Consider the following 22446-nt stretch of genomic DNA (forward strand, 5'->3'; position numbering starts at 1 on the left):
ATTATCATAGTTTAAACAATAAATTTAACTAAATCTCAATATTGTACAACTAATTCAATACTAATTCTACTTATTAATGTTGCAGAAAGTTTCAATCATTTTCAGTGAACATATTTACACTATTTACAAGAAAAAAAAATGTCTTAATTATTCACAAATTCTTTTATACATAGAATTATTTGTTTTCAGGCAGTATTTTACCATATCAAATTAATTATAATCTTCCAGTAGCATTAATTTTAACGATTTAACTGCTGAGAAACATGGATGCTTGTACTTATTCAACCTTCTTTACTGCCCTTTCACACCGTAAACAAATCGTAATTTGAATATGATTCCAGTGAATAGTAAGGCTAATGACGAATATTAAAGATAAATTCCAGTTTTGGTAACGATCTCAAAATGACTTTTTACAGAATCTAATATAATGACCACCCAAGTGTCTGTTTGTATGAATAAAAAAATATGTGCCAAAGGATTCTGGAAGAAATTGTGTAATTGCTGATAAATAAGCAAAATAAGCACGGATTCGGTGACTTCCGTCGGGTCTTTATTCCAGCAATAGTAATACACTGTCCCACGTGTGCCTATCTGTGTTGGTGATCTTCAGTGTGAACATTTTTCAGCGTAGATTTCAAGATTTCACAAAGTTCAGTTTATGTAACTGTACCAGATCTAGATCCTCGATGATGTACTGACATTTAAGCCTGGTTTTACAGACTTTCTCATGAAATCAGTGTTTACTGCAGCTACTGGCATTTCTCTTTAAGCATGTGTGAAACTAAACTAGAACATAATTAGAATCACAAACGCTACTCACAGTCACGGTTACAATAGCAATCATCACTACAATGATGATTCGAGATTCACGTGTGAAAAGACCATCGAGAAGTTTCTAAGGACAGATGCCTGACCCAAATGGTTTACTAGCAAGCCAAATTGGTTTCAAACTTGATTCAGAAGCTCTTCGAAATGAGCTATTATACCTCTTAAAGTGGATGCCTTGGATTTTGAATAGGAACCATTTGGATCAAGAAGGCATTCACCACTCCACCAGTTACCTGTTGACTGCAGGCAACCATGGTACAGGTATACCAGCTTGTTCCGATATAGGCTATGATGTTCAGATATTCCTTTATAGCCTATAAGAGTGTTTCATGCAATAAAGCACATAATTTACTATGCATGGAATAACAACTGGAACACAGGACATTCATTGTTGCAGATCACGTCTTGTCCAACTAGGCCATGTTCCGCTTGATGTAGAGACCAATGGATCGGGACAATTTGGAAATAGTCTACTGGTACAGACCTTGATTGAACTGTAGAAGTTTGAACATTGCAGTGAGCAGTAATTCAATGAGAAAGAATACAAAGAATCGTGATTACAGTAGATCATTATTCAAACAGGATCGGTCTTAAGGAGCTTGTTAGGGAGCAAGACACTCTCGCAGCAATTAAAATACACACAAAAAAGACAATACAGGCATTATTGTTCATTCTTAAAAAAATTGGACTTTTTCATACTCTTTACTTTCTTTCTCCTTTCCCTTTCTTTCTTTTCTCATCCTTTTTTTTTTGGGGGGGGGTCATTTTTTGTAATTAATGCCTGGGGGGATGGTTCTATCGCTTCTTACATTTGTTTTTCTGATAAATCATCAGAATAGCTGTATGACCCAAAAAGGTTTTCTCCACCAAGCTACCATTGTAGGGGTTGGTCATTTGCATCCTGTATGGCTGTCGCATGACCAATTTGGCTTTTGATGGAATGGCATCATGGGTATCCTCTTTGTCACGGCGTTTGATAAGAACGGTGATCAGAGAAGGAAGATGCAAGTGGGTATTGTGTGTGACTTGCATCCTGTATTCCTCTAATCTGTTTATCTCTCCCTCACTCTCTGTATCTACTAGTATTACATATACATTCATTTATTTACTTATATATTTATTTATTTGTTTATTTATTTATTTCATTTATTTATTTATTACTATTGTGATTTTTTTTTCTTGGGGGGGGGGGTCAGTTTTGATAGAAAATATCTTAGTATATCATTGACATACATGTATATTGATGTAGGGTCTGTCAGTTCATGTGCAATACCATTACATATTTTAGACTGGGAGAGATATCAGAAAATTGACACAAAGACAGGGGAGGGGGGGGGGAAGAAATGAGAATGAAAGTGAGAAAGAGAGAGGGAATCCAAGAGGGGGAGAACAAGAGACAGGCAGGCCACTTGACTGACTGACTAACTAACTGACTGACTGTGAGACCGACCTTTACATTCAAAAGGAGGAAAGACAGAAATAGACCAGAGTAAATTGATGAATTACATGAATAGAAAGAGACAGAGTCTGTTGATTATTGTTGCAAAGGCATGCATGCTCATGATCTAAACATGTCACACAAAATGGAGCCCCAGCAATCCAAACAGTTCAAATACATCAAGCAAATAGAATTCAATCATTCAGGGGAGACCAAGTTTCCCAGATACGCAGATATCTCCCTGTAACCCCCCTATCATGTTCAACCAGCCGATGATTCTGAAAAAAAAAATGATGCACGACAGATCGTTTCAAGTACATTAATTTTGACTTGGACATGTATGTTTTGGAACATTATTTGATTATTGCCAGACTTATGTCTCCCATGAAATCAGGTTAAAGGCAAGGAACGTGATGTAAACTTTCCATGAGAATGGTCAAGGAGAGTGTTTCACAAAGCATTTTGTCGGTGATTTCCACTGATAAGTTTGCTCTCTGCCAGTCAGATGAAAGGATTTCAGTAGCTTATAACATTGGTCAGCAAGAATCACTGTCAAAACTCGTCATGAAATGTTCCCCTGATTGAAGTTAACCCCTTGCATGCGATTGATGCAAGTTTGTACATTCGGTTTAGTTACAGTCGAAACTTAACATCAATTTCCTCATTCAGATACATGTATGCTCGTCTTCTATATCATTCTTTTGATGACAGATGAATAGGACTACGTGAATTAAACTTGTATTTTGCTTTCTTTTTGAATGCTTATTCTGTGGCTATTTTGCAGATAGGTCTTTAAAATTCATATTATATTAGCCAAATTTTATGTAAGTCTATCTGGCATAATGATGAAAAAGCAAAAAAAATATTATGATCTGTAATTTTGTGCATTCCAGGTCAACATGATGTTGGAAAACGTAACAAAATTATTTCTTCAAGATGTATAATAAAGTCACCAACTGCTGCATTTAAAATATACCTTCAGAAGTTTATGTAAATTTCTTGATCTGCACCTTGCTTCCTGATTTTTTTTTCTTTAAAGGTCAAGTCCACCTCAGAAAAATGTTGATTTGAATCAATAGAGAAAAATCAGACAAGCACAATGCTGAAGATTTCATCAAAATCGGATGTAAAATAAGAAAGTTATGACATTTCAAAGTTTTGCTTATTTTTAACAAAATAGTTATATGAACGAGCCAGTTACATCCAAATGAGAGAGTCAATGATTATTGTTTGAATAATACAAATTTGCAATTTTTACGAATTTGATGATTAGGACCTCCTTGCCTAAAGCACAAAATGTTAAAATAATGGAATTCCACGTGTTCAGGGAGGAATGAAACTTCATTTCACATGACAATGACAAGAAAATCAAAATATTTCATATTTCAAACAATAAAAAACAAAAGAAATAGTGAGTGAGTGACATCATCAACTCTCTCATTTGGATGGCTCGTTCATATAACTATTTTGTTAAAAATAAGCGAAACTTTGAAATGTCATAACTTTCTTATTTTACATCCGATTTTGATGAAATTTTCAGTGTTGTGCTTGTTGAATTTTTCTCTTTTTATTCAAATCAAGTTTTTGTTGGGGTGGACTTGTCCTTTAACCGCTTGATTTTTGGTTGAATCATCAGGCATATGGCATTCCCAGGACAGTTTTTAAAAAGGTCAGGATATGCATTCCTGATTCTCAGCATGTCCATAGCTAAACCCTTTTTTCTTCTTATTCTTTTTAAGAACAGATTTTTCACGCGACTGGACATTCGGTCTCCATCTAGGTCCACTTGTTTCAAGAGGTTGAAGTACAAATTGACCTTTCCTCAATCGATCTCTAGTTTCTTGTTCCGTAATCATGATGGGTGAACTGCTGTATTTATGAGATAGCTTCCCCTGCAGTTTGAGCCTGTAGCTGTAAATTGTGAAACCGGCTGGTTGCTGTAAAATGTCTTGTGTTACATTTTTCAAAAGGCAACAGGTTGCATTGGCCCGTATTCTGAAGTTGGGTGTAACTTAGACCACGGTCTAACTCTGTGCTTAAATTATGGGGAGGCAAGACTTCTGTTTATATTGTATGTATTGCTGCCCCCAAACTATGGAATAGCCTGCCAATTGATATAAGAAGCTCTCCATCCTTGGCTCTCTTTAAATCAAAATTAAAAACATATCTCTTTAGTTAAGAAAATATGCTATGTAGACCAGAATAAGTAAAAAAGAGCTCTGAACAAGCGCAGCGGAATATATCCATATGAAAGCTGCGCTATATAAATTAATGCTTATTATTATTATTATTATTATATTTCTTTAATATGTTTACTATTATTCTTTCATTTTGCTTTTATAATAAAGAAAAATCCTTCAGTTATCATTCCCAGACAATTATGAACAATTTGAGAGTCAAATAAGGTAATAAATTGGATGTGTACTGTTAGGGATTTATGCCCCAAGTGGCTCTCCATACTTAAACCACAACTTTAAACGGGGGTTTGATTTAGACCCGAGTTCAGAATATGGACCATTGTCTTAATGGTCTTTCACAATTAATATGTGATCTTTTGCTACCATTTGGCAATGTTTTGAACACATTCCTGATCACCCCTGCCCTGCCTATAATTGTGCGAATCTTACTTTTATCGTATTATTATTGTATGTATGTCATGTATGTATTGTCTATGTACATTACTCCCTGCGAATGGCATAACAATTATATTGTTATAGTCCTATGCCATGGACCTGGGTTGAATGTATAACTTCTTTTGATTAATAAAGATGAAACATACAACTCTGTTATTGGCATTGCAACGTATTAATGGTCAATACGCATTGTGGATTGTGATGCATCATACATCACAATTATGTCGATTTGGAGCATAAAACATGTTATTTTTTGTAATGCCTGGATGACATGTTTACTGATCAGCTGACAAATGCTACTTACCAATTCTGGTGATTGTAGCAAAAACATGATATTGTTATCCGTGGCAAGTAGCAAAAACATGAAAGTTCCCAATATATATCCTCGGTACCTTCATAACCAGACGTAAACAATTTAATAGTTTTAAAGTTAGCAGCTGCAGCATGTTTCCTGATTGAAATGATTTCTCCTGAATATCAAAGGATGTGCACACTTGATTGTAATTAACACATCTGAAAACCTCAGACCCTGTGATTATGGAAGTGACATTTAAAAAAAAAAATAGTCTCTGATGCTCAAATTATTGTGGAGATTCAAAGTTTTATCTTTTCATTGAAGACCTCTTTTCATGATTAGACTGATTCATGATATTTATAATATAATTCACATTATTCATCCTATACCAAATCATTGGGCATTAGGTAGGTTTTAAGTAGTCTGCAGGTACAGACCCTAATTAAAACTTTGATCAACAAGTGGGTCTTTACACAAGACTAGCAAATATAAAACATTGACTTTGTACACAAAATGTTACTGAGCCAAGCAAGGCATGCCTTGTCTTAACAAGCCTTGAATATAGATATATGGTTTACAAATATGGCCTAATTGCCTGGTTCCCAATAGATAATGTATGTTTTAGTTGTTAGCCTTCGTTCTTGCCATGCAATAGGGAGGCTAAAAGGCAGGCAAGCCAGTCAGCAGCGTAGAGTTTCAGGGACTGACAGCGAATTGTAATTTTCTCCCCATTAGTAAATTGCAATTAAGATCAGGGCAATCAATGCTTTCATAGTATTTTTTTTTTAGAAACCATTGCGTTACGGCTCAACGGTCATTTGTCTACTACTTTGTGACACTTGTCTGATTCTGATAATATACAGCAGATGCAATTATACAAGCCATATTATTTTATTTGTTATTCTGTGGGTGGAGCAGAAAGGCTTGCGCGGGATGTGTATGTGTAGTTTTATATAACCCTTTTTATGTTTTTGTGCCCTTATTCCCCTTTTGATATTTTTTTTGCATAATGATTGGTGATTTCCACCCACTAATGGAAATTTTGTTAAATTGAGGCCAAGAAAAGCAATTACCCGACATTGAATGCATACATTTGATGACCTTTGAGCTAAAAAAAAGACATTTTTATATACATAATTGATGGGCACACACTATGCAATACTCCCATTGCAATGGTACGCAATACTGGCTTGCAACTTTTGTAGGAGACAAATGACTTTGTTGTAGCCATTTTTATGTAAAATTCATTACTCTATCATAACTTTTATAGCCTATTAGCCATACACACAGTGAAAATGCTTTAAAAAAAATCATACATCATGTTCACTGTACGAACTGCACAGTCGTTATTTTTTTAAACAGTTTAAACAATCGCCTGAAATCTTATTAAAACAACAATTTTTTTTAAATATTCATTCATTAACCAAATACCTTTTGAAAAATGATTGCGCAGAACTTTAAAATAGGTATGCGAATACAAGTAGAACTTAATCATGAATAACGTGTAATTTAGCTAGAATGATTGATTTGAAGATATCTTTTCCCTTTTTAATTTGTTTCCTTGCCCAAACGTTTTGAAGAGTGCATTGCGCCCCACCCCACTTTCCACAAACCAAGGCCATCGTGACAATATTTGCTTTACACTGAGCTGTGATTTACATGAAATGGCTTAGGCTTGATTTTGATTTTGTTGGTCATTGTCAAGCTTGGAAAAAGTGAGGAGAAACAATTATTAAATGAAATGTAAACCCACTTCAAATGATAAAAACTTAGTGAAAAAATGTGGGAGAAGTCTGATATAAACTTTTGTTCAGATTCAGTTCATGTCCTCAGATCAAGCTTGCACAAAAAGGGTAAAGGTCGTGCTTAGTAAGTGTTTAAATTTCAATTTGAGTGGCAAAATTGTTACAAAATGCTTGAATGTATCCGTTTTATTTCAATTGACAAAAAGTGCAAGGGAAATGTAAGAAATGTTTTTCAGAGTAAGTTTGATTTTGCCCTTTTCCCTTGACACAGCATAAAAACAAGCATTTCTGCGCAAACAGATTTTTGCGAGTTTTACAAAAATAGACAGTGCTCACTCAAGTGTAACATTTTGTCAAAACTTTCACTTTCATCGGATAGATGAGACCCAAACCCAAGATATGTGAAAAAATTACCCACATGTTTTATATTTTTTAATTCCCAAGGCTTTTGCAAAGTGTAAACTTTTTTTTGATACGCACTGTATTGGACCAGCAGAATAACAATTACGTCAATAAACCTCCACCACGAATGTATGTGCACTGCCAAATTCACTCACTCAAGTGCAAATGTGTGTTGAAATATTTACAAAAGAATGAGTATGAATATATGGAAATATGAAATTACTCACCCTATGCTTGCACTTTCTTTATATAATTCAATTTATGTGGTGAGGAATAAAAAATATGCTTTTCCCCAGACCTTTTGTACATATACATTTAGTAGACTTGATGGTGTTCCAAGTTGATGGTTGAGCTCTCTCTGCAAGGAAAATTACTGTTAAATGAATTCCTGATGGAGTTTAGTCAGTTCAGTTTGTATTTTATGAGGGGAATGTACTGAATGAGTTGAATCAAGAGTGAAAAGAATCAAGAAAAAAGAAGTAGAATGAAACTATGTATTCATGGTTTTATGTGTGGTGAACCTTCATGTGCAGCTGCAAATATAGCATTGCATGCATGCAGTCTTTGGGGGGAATGCTTCCTAAAAGTGTATTGTAATACAGAGAAAATAAGATGCAAAAGTACTGAAAATACTGAAAGTACACCGGGAAGGGAGGAAGACGGAGAAAATTGTTGCGAAAAATAAACTCTTAGTAATTTGATCATAAATAGTCCCTTGAGGCTACTTTTGTTACCAGGCTTGCTGCCATGATGGCAGTTTCTTTCAGCCATAAATATGTTTATTTTTGTATAATAGTGGATTTTCATTTTTGTTTCGTGCTGATTTACACTGATTTTGTTTTTACATTTGTAAAATCGATAATTATAATTATTTGCAAATATTTGTTTGATATTTAAGACATGATCTAAAGGCATGAATAATGTCTTACTCAAACCCAAAATTTATATTGTTAATTTGCAATGGATAAGTAAGGTTTTCAAAATATAGTAAATAATTTTTTTGCTTTCTATGGCGAGAGGAGACTGGAGCACAAATTGCAAATTAATTGATTCATAAGTATATGGTTCTTAAGTGGTTGGAGACCAGCATGTAATTGCATTTAATGGCATGTTTCTTGCAATGAACCATATAGAAAGATGGAAAAGAGATTTAAGAATTTGGTAGGGAGAGAGAGTTGTGGAATTGCCATTCTGCAGTATGCCTTTATTGGGAACCGAGGAAGTGAGAAAAATGCAATCTATGCAGTGATGTAAAATGGAGAGATGAAATATGTTGTTTCCATGGTAATGGTCTTCCCAATGATGGTGTTATAGTTGGAAATATCCCACCTTTGTAAAATGGAAAATGTTTTTCAAGATGATAGCTTGGGTTTTTAGACCTGGGATCCATTTCATAAAACTTGTTACAATAACAAATTTACAATAACCGTTAAAAGTTACTGAAATCCTTTAATCTGATTGGCTAATAGTAAATTTGTTATAGACATTGCACAAATCTTTTGAAACAGGCCCCAGATCTGACAACGGAACACCCACATCATAGTTCATATATTTTTTCCCAGTCTGCTTCTGCAGCACCAAGAAAGTGAATCCTACATTCCCCAAAATTAGAGAAATTAAAGGTAACACCATAGAGCTATTACAGATAATAGCTCTATGGTAACACCATGGGTGACAAAGTAATTATAATGGGATAAAGCATAGAGCTATTACAGATGTTATAGCTCTATATGGATAAAGTATGTGAAACAGTAATTATAAAGCATTTTGATGATCTTCCAAAGTGAATTACTTGAGACAGATATCCGTCACCTAGATTCAAGGACTGAATGTAACTTGGGTTTAATGTCGCCCATTGTATACTGGAGCTGGGTACTGTATACAAACTCATTTGCAAATCTGCCAGCCAGTAGTTAATGGTTATCAATATATGTGATTTTTATTGGGGGTGCTTTAGTAAAATAAAGACAGGGAGGAGATAAGCTTCATTGTAGGCAGCATGAAAATTCATTGGCTATACAATTTAGTAAACTTGTAATTTTGTCTATAATTGTAAGACATGAGCTCAAAATCCACAATATGCACAGCAAATGTTCAATTTGATATCAAACTTTATGTTCTTTTCTCGTTATTTTGTAATCTCTCTTTTTTTTACATTGTCAATATTGACAAAAAATAACATTATTCAGAGCTTATCATCCACACTGCAACAAAAAGTATATGTCCTAGCTGTGTGTTTGAAAAAATTACATCTTGAATACTTGTAATGTAAACGCTGAGACTACTGTATATATTTTGTGCTCCTTTATCCCAGCTTCAACATCATAATTCCGAGATTTCATATCTTTTGTATACATCGTATATTGAGAGTCTTTATGGAAAACCGAAAAAGAATGATGTTTGAAAGGGCAAAACCACTCTTCATTTTTGCACAAGAACAAGATTTGAAAGTTGGTATCATTTGGTCCTTGATGACTTCTCTCGCTGAGAGACAGTGCTCATCTATATCACACATGTTGAAAATGGTTTGTTGTAGACAAGAATACAAATACATCTTCAACACAAGCGAACATTGCAGGGCTGTAAACGACCTTTCCATGCACAATAAAAGTGCATTTAGGAATCAAAATGTCTCGGTTGATCTTGGAAAATAAATACATGCATTAAAGGGTGAATGCATTGTGGCACCTTTATAAATGTTTTCAATGTCATAGGCATCTAGGGTACTTGTAAGTCAATATACTTTTGCAGGGAATGCATGTTTTATATTTTCAATCTGGTCACATCATGTATCGAGCATGAGAGGGGAGACTGGTGCTAGTTCATATCTTCATGAGATTGGTGCGTGTGTGTGTGTTTGGTCAGAGACAGATGTGTGGTCCGTTAGCATTTGATGGTGCCTGGAGACGGCTGTGATTATGTGTGATGTATGGTTGCGCCGTGTTCCATCTGTGTGCTAGGGCTATCCGCATTCATCATGCAGACACACCGATATCGAGGGTAAATTAACGAAGGGAAGTATCTCACGCACCTACTGGCTGTTTAGTGTGATGCAGGTCACGTTGACTGATTCTGGGTGAAGCAGCAAGTGATCATAAGAGGGTGTGTGAGAGGAGGGGGTAGGGGATGAAAGGAAGAGGAGAACAAGAAGAGAGTGATGACGAGAGAGAGAGTGAGTGAGAAAGAGAGGAGGGGGAGAATGGATGTAGGAAGGATGATGAGAGGGCGTGAGAGAGAGAAAAAGAGAGGGGTGGAATGGAGGTGGGGGTAGGGGATGAGAGGAAAAGGAGGAGGAAGAGGGTGATACTGATGATGAGAGAGAGAATAAGAGGGGAGGGGGAAGGACGGATGTAGTCCAGGTTGGGGTTGAAAGGAACAGGAGAAGGAAACGAATGATGATGAGAGGATATGTGTGAGAGAGGGGATTGGATGGAGGTGGGGGTAGGGGATGAGAGGAAGAGGAAGGGAGGAAAAGAGTGATGAGAGAGAGAGTGAGAAAGAGGGGAGGGGGGATGTAGGAAGGATGATGAGAGGGCGTAAGAAAGAGAAAAAGAGAGGGTGGAATGGAGGTGGGGGTAGGGAATGAGAGGAAAAGGAGGAGGAAGAGAGTGATGATGAGAGAGAAAGAGTGAGAAAGAGGTGAGGGGGGGAGAATGGATGTAGGAAGGATGATGAGAGGGCGTGTGAGAGAGAGGGAGAGAAAGAGGGGAGGGGGGGAGAATGGATGTAGTGATGATGAGAGGGTGTGTGTGAGAGAGGGAGGGGATGAAAGTGTTGATAGGGCATGAGAGGAAGAGGAAGGGAGGAAGGAGTCAGATTCGGCAATTTTTTCGTGTGTAAACAGAAAGCCGTGTCGAACTCTCTTGACCTAGGTCACTGCGCGCGCTTTCACTTTTGGCATTGTTGTTGTTCGCACGGACAAGATTCGATTCCGGTGGTGAATTTCCCGCCTTTAATTTGCTACGTCATAATTCTTCTTCCGTTCGAGATCCGCGAGCCGTGTTGAACTCGCCTTTTTATATGTACGTATAAACGCGATCTCTGATCCCTTCTTCGCAGTGTTCAACCCGGCTCGCGGATTCAACACGCGAGCCGAGTCAATGTGTAAACACGGTAAAAGTGGAGGAGTAAAACAGATGATAAGGGGAACACAGAAGAGGGAAGAACAGACAAAGAGTTGGAGAAAAGATATGAGGAAGAAAAATAGAACAGGGGGAAAAAGAAGTTAACAGTGGTATTTTGGAATATAGCAAAACAGATATTGAAATCACATGAATATTTTTTCTGAACCCGCTCTACACCATGCCCATTGCTGAGAATTTTTTTGGCAATGGATACGAACCTATATTCATTTGTTTGAACTTAATAGTATTCCTCTACCTTGCAAGCTGTAATGCTTTTTAACATAATAAAGTAGTAATGTTTTTTTTATTCACAGTGTTAGTTACCTTGAATGCAAATATAAATTATTGTTATCAGCATGTGTGTTGCCAATTTACAAATGGCGTTGAAGGACTCAGAGATTTTATTATTCAGGAGATCAAAAAACAACAAAAACAAAGCGAGAGATCATGAGCCATTAGACTAAAATATTTTCAAAGTATTCTAAATGGAGGGAAAACAGGAAGGAGAGAGATGGATACAGTGAGAGAGAGAGATGGAAGATAGAGAGAGAGGTAGAGAAAGAGTTTGTTTGCCAAATTATAGGCAGAATGAGCTGCTAGCCCACCAATTATTAAATGAAGCCTGGTTGTGCCTCCCTTGTCCATTTTAATTCAGTAATGGAGTACTCCTGATAATGGATCATGCTTTTCGTAATAGGTCTTGGTATCATATTGTACAGAGCGTGCAACAGACATGGACTCTTGGTATATGGCCGTATCTTAAATGTTCGTGAAGATGGTTTGGCTAAATTTCTTGGAGGGAGGACGGTTCAAACATGAGGAAGGGGGTGATGGACGGAGGGGGGGGGGAGTGGGAGGCAATGGAGGAAGAGGCCTCGATGAGGGGAGAATTATGAACAGAGAATAAGGGAGAGGAGCAATGGACTGTTTGTAGGAGGAGGAAGAGGATAGAAAGAGAGAGAGAGAGGAGGAGGAGGACAAAGAGGAGAAGGAGGGGGAAGAAAGAACAGGAAGGGTATGGTGTCAAGATAAAAAGGGATTGCAAATGACTGAGGAAGAGGACATAACCAGGACAGGAGTCAGAAAAGGAGAAAAGAGGGGGAGCTAAAGAAAATATACTAAGTAATGGATAGTTTTTCAGTGGTTACAATTTTAGCTTATCCGACTTTACTTGACGCCATTTAGCCGCCATTCCTAATTTGCAATTCAATTACTTAATACTCGCAATAACAAAACTTTTCCCATGATCACTAGACATAATTCTACCACCAAGGCTGTAGAATTAAGTCTTCTTACTCTTTTTTTTTCATATGACTTACTGCTTTTCCTGTGTTTTCTACTTTTCAATTATTATATTTGAATATATCCCTTTTAGTGATATGATTTGTTTATATTCTCTTATGTTGCATTTACCCCCCCCCCCCCATACAGCAGAGCAAGCCCCTCACATAATACAGTATTAACCATTCATCTTTAATATGTTTTTTCTTAAAGAAATTAATGGTGACTTCTATTCTTAAAGACAGTGGAATGAAAAATTACGAGGGAAAGTAGAATGCCAAGAAGAAAACGACCCTATCTAGATGAACCTTTTTCCTATTACGATTTAAAAAGTTTGTTTATATTTTGATGTAATCAACATTGTTTTGTATTAGTCTGGATACGAATATAAGTGTTGTAGAATTAATCATCCACATACCTTTAAAATTACCCTCGGTAATTCATGTTTAAAGTGTTTTTAAAGTGATTGTAGTCCTGCAGTAATGCTCAAGTATATATACTAAGCCTATTACACACAACATGCACAACAATTCGAAGTGCCGTTGCACTTTCTGTGTAAATGAACTCTTACATCTGAAGTAGGAATTTGATATTCCTGCCTTTTTAATTGAGAGGGTAAATACTCTGCAAGCAAAGGAATAAAATCACATTGACGAAGAAATGAAGTGGAGCACCGATGGGGAGCATTTACCAAGCACCTATTATGGATTGGAGTGATGTGATGGGGGGGGGGGGGGAGGGCGAACATGGTTATCGTTGTTAGGCAAATCCTCCATCATTCATCTCCTCCAAGGTTCCATGGCAAGATCAATTTAGCCTTAAATTTTTAAATTGACCCACTCTCATATACATTGTTGATGTCAGAGGGATACATTAGGTACATTGGTAAAATCCAGGGAATCATTTGTAACAGAGCACCTATCTACAGTCAAGTCAGGACTGTTTGACCTGACATATCCCACTGGTTGTTACCTAGTTTGCCCAGGTTGCCCCTTCGAGGTTTTCAGTTTTGACGTAGAAGTTTATACGCCATGTCTCGGTTCAGGCATGTTTTCTTGGCATTTCTCGGAGATATTTCATGGTTCATTTCATGTTTTGATAGGGAGAACTGTATGCAGTTGTTTTCTTCAATTATTGCCCGTATATGCTTGATTTCAATCTGTTCGATGGCATGGCAGGATGGGTTGACATTTTGACTTTCTCCAAAGTAAATAGTGGATGTAGAGTAATTGGCAGCAAGTGTGGAAAAACACTTGTTGATCTAGATGGGAATAGCATTGCTGCCTAATTTGATTTTTTTTAAACTGAAACTGATATGTGTATGCAAACTTTTTTTGATGTGATAAAGATATAAATTCATTCTCTTATAATGCATCTCATGAATAGATTTACATGCACACTTACTTTAACATTCATTGCACTTGTGTTAGCAAATACTTTTACTACTGGTACTTTAAAACAATGTAGTATTATTTAAGTGCACCTGTTTAAAGAAAGTTATGTATCAGGCCTCCATTTGCTTACTTTGGTCAATGTTAAAAAAAAGAATATGAATGGATTAATTAAATTAGGGTGCTACATAACTTCTTAAATGAACTTGCCCTGTTGGGCAAGTAAATTTTTAAATAGTTGAAATATACTTCCCCGAAAATCTATTTCACTTGCCTGAAAAAATCCTTAAATTTTTTTTTTTCAAAAGAAAATATTATGGTTTTAGAAACCAAATGCCTTTTTTTCTCTTTTGACATGAACTTTATTACCTTGTTCTTGCATGTTTTATACAGAATGATTTTATCTTGCCCGCCATGACCAAATTTAGGGTCGGTATATCCCATCGACCCGAATTTTGGTAATTTTGGTAATTCTACTGTGAGACATGATTTTTGCTTGCCAAATTCGGGCTTTTTGTTTTGGTTTTCACTTCAAAACACCTGCCCAACTATAATTTTTACTTGCCCCGGGCAATCGGGCAAGTGCTTATGTAGCACCCTGCTTAAATGCAGGGCTGGTGTAATTGAATAATGGATTATATAAAGTGACATGAACCAGATTTATTTTTTTTCTCCTTTTTTTGTTCCTTGTGTTTTTCACTACTCTAAAAAGCAAAACAAAAATGATCATTGGTGGTGGTGGGGGGGGGGGGACACTTTTCCTCTGTAGTGTCATCTTTGATAAAATGAATAAATGAGTTGATCTATCTTTGTTTAAAATGTCTTGTTAAACAGTCAACTAGCAGAAGTACATCCCGATTTTCTATTCCAATGTGCCATAACTGCCAGCTTAATGAAATGCAAAAATACCTTCTGACTTGATACTAGACCATTCATTTATTTTTTGTTGAAAATGTCTGTGTAACTCTCACGAGTAGAGCAAACTGATTGTATATTCCAAAGTGCCATAACCCCTACAGAAATTTCCAAGCTTGCGGGAAGCGTGCGACTAGCTTGCGCAAGCTTGCGGCATGCTAGTAACTAGCATGCGGCTAGCTTAATAAGCGTGTGATATGCGTGCAGAGTAATAGTTAAGCGATCTTTTAGCGAGCAGGGACTGTTCGCTAGCATGCACTCGCTTATTAAGCGAGCGCCCTGCTAGTCGCATGCTAGTTACTAGCAAGCGGCACGCTTAAATTTCTGCAGGGGAAGTGCCAGCTTGATAAAATACAAAAATACCTACTGACTTGAGTTGATACAAGACCATTAATTTATTTTTTGTTGAAAATTTCTGTGTAATTTAACTCTTACTGGTAGAACAAACCAATTTTCTATTCCATTATGCCACAAGTGCCAGCTTTAATAATGAAATAAAAAAATACCTTCTGACTTGATACAAGACCATTAATTTAATTTTTGTTGAAATATATCTGTGTAACTCTTACTATAGTAGGAGAACAAACCAATTTTCTATTACAATATGCCACAAGTGCCGGCTTTAATAGTGAAATAAAACAAAAACACCTTCTGGCTTGATACTAGACCTGTAGACCATTCATTTATTATTTGCTGAAAATGTCTGTGTAACAGTCAACTAGCAGGGGTACAAACCAATTTTCTATTTTAATATGCCATGATTGCCAGCTTAATGAAATAGAAAAAATACCTTCTGACTTGATACTAGACCATTCATTTATCGCTGTACCTGGTGTTGGGTGTATACAACGCTCAGAATGAATTGCATCTTCCCAAACAATCAGACGGAGAGCAATTTAGTAAATGACATTGCTTGTCCTGCCATCAATTTGGTATGCAGATAACATGACATCCCCCTGCTACAGAGAGATAGTAGAGACAAGTTTACTTTTGTTTAAACCTTAAAGGTACATTGCTTTTACATAATCTTACATTTTCTAAATTTTGATTTTAATTAGAAAAGTCATGTACCATTTTAAGCAAGATGTAAAAATGAATTCTTCAAATTCAAGATTGATTCATGATGATGATATGGCATGATATAGTGAATTCTGACATGGTTTAAGTCAGATAAATATGAAAATGGGGCTGAATAAAGATAAACATAAAAGATATTTGTGAACTGGAGAATGGGTGAAAACCCATGTAAATGCAGGAAATTGCCAGCAAAGGTATAACCAAGGGCATGCAAGTGTACCTGTGCACCGGTTATCTCATGGAAAACAATGTCTTCTGGTGAATACCTGGTTTTTGTCTCACCTGCGAAGCAAAGTGAGACTATAGGCGCCGCTTTTCCGACGGCGGCGGCGACGGCGGCGGCGGCGGCGGCGGCGGCGTCAACATCAAATCTTAACCTGAGGTTAAGTTTTTGAAATGACATCATAACTTAGAAAGTATATGGACCTAGTTCATGAAACTTGGCCATAAGGTTAATCAAGTATTACTGAACATCCTATTAGAGTTTCATGTCACATGACCAAGGTCAAAGGTCATTTAGGGTCAATGAACTTAGACCATGTTGGAGGAATCAACATCAAAATCTTAACCTGTGGTTAAGTTTTTGAAATGTCATCATAACTTAGAAAATATATGGACCTAGTTCATGAAACTTGGACATAAGGTTAATCAAGTATCACTGAACATCCTGCATGAGTTTCACGTCACATGACCAAGGTCAAAGGTCATTTAGGGTCAATGAACTTTGGCCGAATTGGGGATATCTGTTGAATTCCCATCATAACTTTGAAAGTTTATGGATCTGATTCATGAAACTTGGACATAATAGTAATCAAGCATCACTGAAAATTTTGTGCAAGTTTCAGGTTTCATGATTAAGGTCAAAGGTCATTAGGGTCAATGAACTTTGGCTGAATCGGGGGTATCTGTTGAATTACCATCATAACTTTGGAAGTTTATTGGGCTAGTTCATTAAACTTGGACATTAGAGTAATCAAGTATCACTGAACATCCTGTGCACGTTTCAGGTCACATGACCAAGGTCAAAGGTCAATGAACTTTGGCCGAATTGGGTGTATCTGTTGAATTACCATCATAACTTTGAAAGTTTATGGATCTGATTCATGAAACTTGTACATAAGAGTAATCAAGTATCACTGAATATCCTGTTTGAGTTTCAGGTCACATGATCATGGTCAAAGGTCATGTAAGGTCAATGAACTTTGGCCATGTTGGAGTTTTTTGGTGAATAACCATCATATCTCTGTAAGTTTATTGGTCTAGTTCATAAAAAGTGGACATAAGAGTAACCATGTATCACTGAACATCTTGTGCGAGTTAGAGTAGTATTCAACGTCAGCACTGCTGCTATATTGAACCGCGTGATGCAGGTGAGACGGCCAGAGGCATTCCACTTGTCTTTGTAAGCAATCACTAATTTTCATTAATCATCGTCATTCATGCAAACCATGATATGACAGTGCAAAATTTATTTAGAGAAAATTGAGTTAATAACCAATGACATTGTATTCTAAAGGCTTGTGTAGCTAGAGCTGTAATTATTATTTTCCCAATTGTGACAAAGACATGGAGCAAAATTTAGGGAATTTGTGATACAGATTAAATCCATTGATGTTTGGGAAATCATAAATGGAATTTGCCATCTATATTGTTTTGAGTTCACTGTTCAACACCTGTATGCACCATATGTAATAGAGAGAATTATCTACTGACACATAATGTCAGGAACTGATCACATTGGGCTAGGATTCTGAAAATAGGAAGGCATTGACAGAGCGGAGAAAGTGAAAGAGTGAGATGTGAAAAAGAGAGAAAGAAAATAAGGAAGAAAGAAAGGGAGAAAGAGAAATATATATATAGTGGCAGTAATGAGGGGGGAGATGGGGTTGGGGATGGCAGAATATAGGTGGTTTCAAACCACCTTGATTATAAGAATCCCCGTTAAATTCGAGAACTTTTTAAGGCTAAAAAATACCCATTAATTATCCCTGCATTCACACTGCCCTGAAACATACCCTTCGGGATAAGTTCCTGAAGTCATGAGCATGCGCAGTATGGCCTGAAAGCTAGCGAGGCGCGAGATTCAAAATCATTAGCTCAGCAGCCTCCCACGGCAAGCACACCCAACTACACACTGGGCTCAAAGTTCCCATAAATTACTTTCACATTGCCAAAATACCTGTGACCTTGGGAAAATCCCCACGAAAGTTCTCGTAATTTTGACATGTACCTATATTAGTGGGTATTTTCTTTCAGGGAGATTACGCAAAAATTTGCTTTAACATTGCCAATATTACCTGGTATTTTCTGATCGGGGTAAATTTCCCGATCAGAAAATACCTGGAACTGACAAACTTCGAGGCGATCTGAAACCACCTTATAAAACAGGTAGAATGGGATTTTTATCGTTAAATAAGGAGCATCTTCCATCTATTTGTGTGATGGAAGCTGTAAAACACTATAGATAGGGTGTTATGTATCTCGAAACCAGTCATGAAGAAATATTCGGGGTTTGTGAGTTTCAAGTCTAATCAATTATTTTTCATACTGAGAAAACAGGGCAGTAGATTTGCAGTGTGGATTTATTAATCTTTTGTTTAACTTGTTACATACTTTGCACGTTCACACTCAGATCCCATGTACATGTTGTATACTTATTTGCTGGAGTGTTTTGGGGCAGTGAGGACAAAAATAGATAAGAAGAAACAAACCCTCAAAGCATGTTTTGAGAGCAATTTCCTTTTTTATGATGCATCACAAGCAAACGGAAAAGGAAATCTCTTTTTAAGCAGAAGAGATAATAGATTTTATTGATCAATATGCCTGGAATCTTGCTCATCAAAATAGTGGCATGACGGATAAGTTTCTCAATATCTCCCCCAAGGGTTTAGTGTGTTGGATGTTGCGTAGTCATTGGCACAGATCTGACTTGAGGCCCGCTTTTCCTTTCGTCATTTCTCGGCAAATATGACGATCTTGCTTTCCACGGATGTGTAGAGGGAGAGTGATGTGGCATGTTAATAATTCCTTGGGGGCTTCCTAGATCATTGCATCTCATTTGCGAGAGATATTCAGGAAATAGGTGTGTAGCAAACAATAATTGATTGCATGAGTAGAATTGGATTAAAGGGTTTTCCATCAAACCATCTTGGATTTTTGTCAAGGTTTATTCAAATGCAGTGTAATCCTCAAGCGATCTGCAGCAGAAAAGGTATAAAAGAAAACCTTTTATTTCATTGCCATTTTGTCCGGCCATTGCATCAGTTGGCCCTGGATCAAAATATCAACCTTGATTGATATGCAGAAAATCGATGTAGAAGTCAATTACTTTATCTGGCAAAAGTTTCATATTAAATACTGTTTATGGTTGTAGTAGGAAATTTCATCTTTAGCCAGATAATGGAATTGATTCCTGCTTTGATTTTCTACATGGAAATTACACGAAAGATTTATCATTTTAACTGGCTGAAAAATGCTTTCTAGGAGGAGGAGGAGAAAGAAGAGGAGAAAGAGGAGGGGGAGGGGGAGATAGGAGGAGGATGGAGAGGAAGAGGAGGAAGAGGAATAGGAGTAGGAGGAGGAAGAGGAGAAAGGGGAGAAGGATGGAGAGGAGGAGGAAGAAGAGCAGAAAGAAGAGGAGGGGGAAGGGAAATAGGAGGAGGAAGAAGAGGAGGATGGAGAGGAGGAAGAGGAATAGGAGGAGGAGGAGGAAGAGGAGAAAGGGGAGAAGGATGGAGAGAAGGAGGAAGAAGAGGAGGAAGGGGAGAAGGCAGTAGAGGAATAGGTGGAGGAGGAAGAAGAGGAGAAAGAGGAGGAGGAGGAGGGGGGGAATAGGATGAGGAGGAAGAAGAGGAGAAACGGGAGAAGGATGGAGAGGAGAAATAAGAGGAGGAGGAAGAAGAAGAGGAGAAGGGAGAAGAAGAAGGGGAATAGGAGGAGGATGAGGAGGAAGAAAATGAGGGCAGGGGAGAAAGGAAACTCTCTGAAACATGAATTTTTTTATTTGGATTATAATCATTAGGTAACAAATGTAAAGGAAATTGTAGTGTTAACATTAGGTATTTCTTTTCTGAATTAATGCTAAAATAAAAGAGAGGAGCAACTGAGATGTTTCCATATATTTTTACATGTAAGTCATTAGATCTATGATGCATTTTTTCATGATTAGTTGTTCAGAATTTGCTTAATATAATTGTATGATAATGATTTGGTGATTGATTTGCCAATTGTCTCTTGGGCAATTCCATAAAATATGTACGTCCGACCCCATGTGGGACCCTCATGAAAATTTCCATCTCTGATTTCTGGTTCTATTGACAGTCTGTAATGCTCTCAAATGACCATGACTTGGCCAGTTTATGAAGTGAATTAAAACTTGAGAAAAATGGGGGGGGGGGGGCGGATGTACAATAAGGTTGATTATTAAATGGAATAGCCCTAATTGATTTATGAGTAATACACTTGATCTTTTCACAATTTCCATTTTATCTCAACTGTTTTTAAGGCGATAATGAAAGGAAATATGTACTTAGGACCATTAAACTTGTTTATCCAGTGTCAGCAGGTGTTGGGTTCCACAATATTGATGTCTTCCAATTAATGATCGGTGATCTTTTATTATGGAAATAATTTTCAATTTATTTATTATTACCGCATCATTTACCTCATTTTAATAATGTTCTAAGCCCCCAGAGTGATCGACTGTTATATTTATGGTGCATTTGGGAACTGTAATAGTATGTTGATCGAATAGTGTTTTGCTGGATGTAGCTTTAACATATAATGAAAGTGTAATAATTTGACCCCTAATTACTTTATGCCAATTATGGAAAGGGGAATGTATACCGATCACACACAGGAAGTATGATTCTTGTTTTTTTTTTCATTTTGTTATATTGGTACAGTATGATGACTGAATCTATTTGCAAAAGTGCATCTTAGTAGTGTATGGAGTAAAGGTAAAACACAAGTAATAAAGAACACTTGCATGAAGAGGTCAAGGACTATTTTGATGGATCATTTATGATTTAAGTCAAAATTAATTTTGTTAACAAAATATTGGGTAAACAACTGTGATGATGGATTGTAATTACGATTATGACCTAATTCTTCTGTTCTATTACAGCATGTGACATGAACGTACACAAACGATGTCAGAAGTCGGTACCAAATTTATGTGGAGCAGACCATACAGAGAGACGAGGTCGTATCAAGGTCAAAGCCGAGGTCATTGGAAACAAACTCCAGGTCACAGGTAAGTGTGCAAGTCTTTTTATTCACACCAATTTTCTTGAATTTTTTTTGCATTTGCGTTTGGCAGGAATCAAGCACAGTGACTCATCATGAAGATCATTCCACTGTTAATCAAAAATTCTTTATGGAATTATGAAAAATAGGAGTGCATTTGCACTTGATGCGATGGCTCTTTTCTACTGACTACCTTGAGTGCACTTTTTATATTTCAAAATTTGAATTAATTCTCCAAATAATGTCTGGATAGGTCTCCAGCCAAGCTTCTTCTGAGGGTCCAGAAGATGGGCCCATAGTTGGGTACCACGATGAAAACAAAAACTAATCCCAACTCGCAACCCTGGTGTCTCTGAACAATAATTCAAGTAATACTGACCAATTCGTTGGCGATCATCCGAACCGTCGTATCAGTCAATTTTGGTCAAAAAATTGATTTTGAGATGTTTGAAGAAAATTAGAGTACTGGGTCCTATTCTACTCATAATTAAATTTCTAGAAAGCTATTTATTTCATTTTCTGAGATATGAGAGGATTTTCACGGCGATGCCATACATTTTTTCAATAAAATGCGGAAATCCCATTGGAAACGTGTACTATAACAGAGCGATACGACGTGTTCACTGACTGCGATTTCAAAGCGCGCGGTCAGCTAAACCGTCGTATCGGCCATCTGCACTGCATTGACTTTGCATGTGAAAAGCGATACCACGTTTTGACCGACTGCTTGCATTGAAAACGCGGTCAGGGTTGTATTCCCTATGGCGTTTATGTGCGGGGGAATCTAAACCGCTCAAACCAAAATTACAAGCATGTAGCTCTTTTGCAATATGTTCTCCTATCCTTCATTTTGTGTAAAAATAAGTATATCATTGTCAAGCAATTGTCTTGGACTTTCCAACCATAAGGCTAGGGAACTAAGTGTCAAAATTATAGTAAACTTTAAAGTCGATTTTCTCTAAAATGGGTTTGCACCGTCATATGTGTGATACGACAGTTTGGAAGACCGCCGACAAATTAAAAAGAAACTTGATTGACTCTAGACTGATGTTGAGATAAAACCCATGAAA

The 22446-nt window shown here is 36.9% G+C and overlaps 1 protein-coding gene across 1 annotated transcript in view; it reads left to right on the forward strand.

Annotated features, from left to right (window-relative positions):
* Nucleotides 1–22100, forward strand: part of LOC121422397 (protein kinase C-like) — a 97191-nt gene extending 75091 nt beyond the window's left edge. Inside the window, exon 5 of the mRNA XM_041617409.1 lies at nt 21255–22100. Within this exon, the coding sequence (XP_041473343.1) occupies nt 21255–21475 (221 nt within the window). The 3' untranslated portion in view covers nt 21476–22100. The remainder of the gene's footprint in view (nt 1–21254) is intronic.
* Nucleotides 22101–22446: the final 346 nt, after the last annotated feature.

Source organism: Lytechinus variegatus, chromosome 10, assembly GCF_018143015.1.
Source record: "Lytechinus variegatus isolate NC3 chromosome 10, Lvar_3.0, whole genome shotgun sequence".
In the NCBI taxonomy this organism is placed as follows: domain Eukaryota; kingdom Metazoa; phylum Echinodermata; class Echinoidea; order Temnopleuroida; family Toxopneustidae; genus Lytechinus; species Lytechinus variegatus.